The sequence below is a fragment of the Mauremys mutica genome, chromosome 7 (assembly GCF_020497125.1).
Source record: "Mauremys mutica isolate MM-2020 ecotype Southern chromosome 7, ASM2049712v1, whole genome shotgun sequence".
Taxonomy (NCBI): Eukaryota; Metazoa; Chordata; order Testudines; family Geoemydidae; genus Mauremys; species Mauremys mutica.
Window position 1 is genome coordinate 89,435,427 of NC_059078.1, and position 6,000 is coordinate 89,441,426.

Here is a 6,000-nt window from a genome sequence, read left to right on the forward strand (position 1 = left end):
CGCATGCAAATCCCTTTCTGCGACTCTCAAAGCCCACCCTGGCCAGTGAAATAACGGGCATGTTACTAATAACTTGCTCCCACGAACGATCTGTAAGAGATTAGTAATATTTGCATCAGCAGAAGCAGCCTGTGTTACAATCAACATAGTATTCAATTTTTTTCAGTAGCACTTTCCAGTCCTCCTGCACATTCTAGCAGTTTTTCCAGGTTTGACGTTTAATACAAAAAGCGATAATTTTGAAAAAAGTAAATGGACAATTTCCTATTCAAAAAATGTTTGAATATAATGGTAAGAGACAACTGAATGATGATAAAGTGCATTTTCATAGCACCTTCCAAGTGCTCTATAAACACTAAGTCACACGTAACCTCTGTGAAGTAAGTGTATTATTCTGGTTTTACAGATAGGGAAGCTGGAGCAGAGAAAAGAAACATCTTGTCCAGTGCCATTCACTGTGAGTCACTGAAAGGGCCAGAAACAGAACCCAGTAGTTCTCATTCCTGACTCTAACCATTACATAACACTTGCTCGTAAGTAGTCTATGCCATCTTTGGGCATGTCTATACTACAGGCATTACAACACCATAGTGTAGATGCTTCCTACATCAACAGAAGGGGTTTTTCCCATTGATGTAGATAATCTACCTCCCCAAGCAGCAGTAGGTAGGTCAACTGAAGACATGGTGTAGACATGAGTGCACCAGAGATCAGTTTGGTTTAACTACAGCATTCTGGAGTGTGAATTTTTCACATCTCTGAGCGACATGGCTAGGTTGATATAAATTTTAAGAGAAGACAAGGGTTCAGTCTCCCTCATCAATTAAAGAGCATCCTCAGCCTTAGCATAGGGTGTAAAGCAGGTGTGGAATGTGGCCACTCTGGGCTGTCAAAGGCACAAGGACTCTTCTAGGGGAAAAATATGTAGGCTCCGTCTGCTACTGGGTTTCAGTACTTCTAGGGACCTGTCTACACAGCTCAGGTAGACAAACATTAGCTATATTCAAGCTAGCACACTGCTAAGTGGCTATGGCAGCACGAGCTAGCTGCCCAAGTACAACCCCATCTGAGGTCCTTGATCCGTATTCAGGCAGCTATGGCCGCACTGTTGTTTTTAGTGCACTGGCTCAAGTGTGTATATCTACCTGAGCTGGGAATCACACCATGCAGCTCTGGTGGGAAGCAAGTACGAAACCAGAAGAGACAGGTAGAAGTTTTGTTTTAGTGTGTGTTAAACCTAAGAATTTATTCCAAGCACCTACCCTTACTGGGTGAATGAAAGGTCTGGTAATGCAGGAATTGGATTCCAGTTTACCCATGTATGCCGATTATGATAGAGGCAGCAGTACTGCAAGTTTTCCTCCTCCACCCTACCAAAGATTTCAACATGAACTTGTTCAGTCATATGCCGGATGTAATTACGCCCCTAATTTGGGGGAGGAGCAAGGGATACTTTATCAAACCTTTCATTTAACACTCTGCTTCTGTCCTAGTTGTCTACTTTCGGGGGGCGGGAAGCTGAAAACGAGCTCCCCGAAGACCACAAAACCTCTAAATTGTGTGTTTGGGGGTAGGGGGGACCGACTAGATATTGCAATGGAACAGTGGCAGGACAGATGGATTTTTAAAAGATTGGGGTTTTTTGTTCTGAGTTGCTTAAAAAAATAAAATAAAACCAGACAAAACTTTCAACCTGGTCATGCTGCCTCCATCAAAAAAAGCACTGTTTACAAGTCTATTATGTTTCATTGGCATGACAAGCTATGTAAGTGTTACTTAGGGCTTGGCCACACTTGCAAATTAGTGTGCAATAAAGGAGCCCCGTGCGCACTAGCTCACTCCCTGTCCACACTGGCAAGGCACGTAGAGAACTCTGACTCCGTGGCTACAGCGCTGCTGGTACTCCACCTTGGCGAGAGGAATAACATTTGCTGCGCCCCTGCTTGAGCGCTGCGGCACCAGTGTGAACGAGGTGTTGCATTACTGCACTCTGATCAGCCTCCAGAAACATCCCATAATCCCCTTAAGTCAAGTGGCCACTCTTGTCATTGTTTTGAATTGCTGCAGGAATGTGGAAGTGCCCTTTGAAAGCTCCGTTTCTGACAGCCGGCTGCTCATCTGCTCCAAGACAAATCAACCATTACTGTGGAATGCTGTGTGTGTGAGAGAGAGGTGGGGGGAGAAAGGGGGTCTGCTGCTGTCTGAACTTACAAGACAGCATGCTGACATGCTCTCAGCCCCCCAAAATCCCACTCTCTCTCCCCCCACATACACACAACACACTCCCTGTCACACTCCACCCCACCTCTCCATTTGGAAAGCACATTGCAGTCACTTGCATGCTGGGATAGCTGCACATAATGCACCACTCCGAATGCTGCTGCAAGTGCCGCAAATGTGGCCACGCCAGCGTGCTTGAAGCTGTCAGTGTGGACAGATTGCAGTGCTTTTCCTACTGCGCTCTCCGAAGGCCGGTTTAACTCTACATCTGCAAGTGTAGCCATGCCCTTAGGTCTTGTCTACATGGGGAAGTCACAGCAAAGTTCACGAGAAATAGCTAGGGTGTGAATTCAAAGCACAGTAGCTGTTCCACACTAGCTCTCTGTGTGGACACTCTTATTCTGCACAAAGTATCTTTTTGTGGATTTGGTTAATCCACTTCCAAAGTATATACACAAGGAGCCAGTGTGAAATAGCTGTTCAGCAACAGTTTTTCTGCACTAGTTATTCCAGGCTTTTTCCCTATGTAAAAAGCTGTAAAGGCAGAGGGGACAAGATCTCTCAGGTATCTGTCAGTGATAGATAGCATTTACCTGGGACAGAACTTCACAGTATCTGGTGTTTTTATTTCCAGTAATTATTTAACACTACTGCCTATTCCTGAAACAGCAGAGAACAGTCCATTCCTGAGTGAAGCTTCTATGTAACATGATGCCATTTCTGCTCTCTTTCCTTTCTTTCACAGCTTTTTCCTCAGCACTTTTCAGGAACAGTTTCATTATTTAAATTCTCAATTCTCAAGTGAGAGCTTGATGGGAAGCAACTCTAGACCCTGTATGTTGCCAAATAACACACCACCAGAGGTACACCCTCAAAATCTACAGCCATATGTCCACATATAATCTGCCTAACATCACAGTATTTAATACCCAATAATTTTCCAAGCACAATTTCACTCAGAAGCTTATCAAGTGTCTGTCTTCATACTTCACCAAACTGTATTAATTAGACTTTTTCAGCAGAAATACTGTGTCTTTTCACTATTGAGAAATGGACTAAGCTTAAGCACGTAACTTTTTCAAATAAAGGCTATTATATTGAGCGAAGATGATCATCCCAAAGAAGTCTGAACCATCTCAATGGGAAGTGACCTTTACACATAGGAAGGACTCTATTTCTCTATTATACCTCATTATGTGAAACATCACCTGTTCTAGACTCAAACTTCTATACACCCAAATCTGGCGTTATTTCACTGTCCAGCTTTACAAGAAGTTTACACATTTTGTACATCCATAGTAAACCTGCATTTCCAGAACACTTTACACAGAGGAAAGGACCCTAATAGCATGCCATGTTTCCTCCTTCACTTCTGATTGAGAAGTTCTGTCACACCTATGGCCGTTAGAGGACATCACCCCAAAAGTGTGCGGCAAAATAATAGGTACAGGATTGGGAAACATGGACTGACATGGGATTAGCTGCCCCCATGCCTGGGTGCAAAGGCCTAGGGCAGCACGGGCAGTGCTAGGACAGCAGTTTCCCACCCCCCATTAGCCAGGCTGGCCTTTCCCCCTGACAGGCTGGGGTGGGAGGGGCTGCGAGGGTTTGGGGCACTTCCAGAGGGCGGGGCAGCCATGGGGAGCGGGTCTGCGGGATGGTTGGGGGCGCAGAGCTGGGGGGGGTGAAGGAAGTTGAGCGTTGGGGGGTCCTTAGGGGCAGGGGAGCGGCGGGGTGTCTGGGGGTGAGTCAGAGCGCGGGGAGGCAGACGGGGAGTTCCGCGGGGGGGGGGGGCGCTATTACCCCCCAGCCTGACGGCGCGGTGCCCTCTGGGACCTGTAGTCCCTCGAGCCCCAGTAGAGTGGGGCTCGGCCTCCTGTCCCAACGCAGAGGGTCTCGGTTCCGCCCAGCTCCCCCATGACTCCCCGCGGCCACAACCTAGTTCTACCCACGGGGGACTCCCACTGGAACCCCCGCCGCCCTTCCTGCCGGGCAAGCGAGGACTCCATGTCCCATGATTCCCAGCGCGGCGGGGCTCAATGCGCAGGCGCCGTGCAGGTGAGAGGTCAGTAGCGCCGCCGTTCGCGCCGCAGGCCCCGGCTCCCCCGCGCCCCGGACCCCGCTCACCGCGGACCCGCTGGGAGGGGTAGAGGCGCTGAGCCTTCTCCAGGAAGCGGAGCGCCTTGTCGGGCTGGCTGGCCTTGATGGCGGCCACGGCGATGGCAATACAGCGCTCCGCCTCGTCCCTGTTGGACTCCATGGCGGCGGCAGTGGCCGAGACGGGAGGAGGGGCCGGCGCACGGTTATGGCGTCACCCACCGTGTGCGCGCAGCAGCCCCCTGCCGGAAGTTCTGAGAGCGACCGGAGACCCACATCTCCAGAGCTACCGTGTGGAAAGGAGTAGCGGCGGAGTTACCGTATTGGCTGGTATATCAGCGCATACTGTTAAGCTAGGTCACCCCGTGGGCGTTACTGAAGAGACGCGACGTCTCTAATGTCTAGGGAAGGGCTGTGAGTCAGGAGGCTGCTGGGCCTGAGCCGCCCTATGCGTTGCTGTGGGACTCTGCCCATTTCCTTGCCCTGCCTTAAGCCTGGGGTCCAGTGATGAGCTGCCAAAATCTTAACAACCGGTTCCCTCCTCACCCCACACAGGGGTCGTGGCGCCCCCTGCCCCCCAGGACTCCTGCCCTGTCCAACCCCCTGCGTTCCTTGAAGCCCCCCCCGGGACACCTACCCCATCCACCCCCCTTCCCTGTCCCCTGACTGCCCCCATCACCCCATCCAACCCTTCCTCTCATTCCTAATGGCCCCCCTGGGACCTTTTCCCCATCCAACCACCCCTTCTCCCTGTCCCCTGACCGCCCCTGGAACCCCTGCCCCTGACAGTTTGCGCGGGAAGCCTGAGAAGCAAACGACAGCTTCGTGCTCAGGCCCAGGAAGGCGGCGAGGAGGTAGGTGAGCTGGAGTGGGGAACGGTTCCCCTGTGCGCCCCCTGGATTACCTGCTGCGGTGCGGGCGGCCCCCCGCCCCAGCTCACCTTGTCTCTGTCTCCACCTTGCTTGGCCTGAGTGCGAAGCCGCCACATCGCTTCTCTTCCCTCCAAGGCTTCCTGCACAAACAGCTGATTTGAGGGGGGAAAGCGGGGCAAGGCATTCAGGGGAGGAGGTGGAATGGAGGTGAGCTGGGGCCAGCTGCCGGCTCACCTGCCCCCCTCGCCATTGCCTGCCCGCTCACCTCCTCAGGCCCTCTACCCTGCCGACAGCTCACCTGTCCCCCTGCCACTGCCCACCCGCTCACCTCAGCCCCCCTCCCTCACCCGCTATTATGTCATACAGGAGACCTGTGATATGCAGGGGGTCAGATTAGATGCTCTAATGGTCTCTTCTGGCCATAAAGTCGACTAATTTCTGAAAAACTGAATGTAGCATTGGGAGCAGCATCTCATGTTTTACTGTCTAGCCGGCTTGCTTCCTAGAACGAACACTCCTTGAGTGGGGTGATCCACAGGGAGTAGCTCAAACCTCCAAAGTGCCTGGCCAGGGCAGGACATTAGCACAGCAAGGGAGGGGTGTGGCAGTGACATCACAAAGGCCTTTTGCAGGACCTCAGACTATTGGTCAAAGGTGGTGGGGAGGTGGTGACCTCACAGAGAGATGCTGACATCAGGCAGGCAGGACAGGGGCGAGGGGCCAGGGAAACCTCAGAGACCCCTGTGGCTTTGCTTCAGCAAGTCTCCTTCTTCAGGTCTCTCTTTGAGGACTGAGAGAGTATTCGGGTTCA

At 51.5% G+C, this 6,000-nt stretch overlaps 1 protein-coding gene across 8 annotated transcripts in view; it reads right to left on the reverse strand.

Annotated features, from left to right (window-relative positions):
- DNAJB12 (DnaJ heat shock protein family (Hsp40) member B12) overlaps positions 1 to 5,477 on the reverse strand; it is a 28,870-nt gene extending 23,393 nt beyond the window's left edge. For 4 of the 8 annotated variants that reach the window (XM_045025882.1, XM_045025883.1, XR_006581327.1 and 1 more), the window contains exon 1: positions 4,348 to 4,581. In XM_045025882.1, coding sequence (XP_044881817.1) covers positions 4,348 to 4,480 — 133 coding nt within the window. In that variant the 5' untranslated portion in view covers positions 4,481 to 4,581. The other 4 variants (XM_045025886.1, XM_045025889.1, XM_045025885.1 and 1 more) reach the window with 4 other exon arrangements.
- Positions 5,478 to 6,000: the final 523 nt, after the last annotated feature.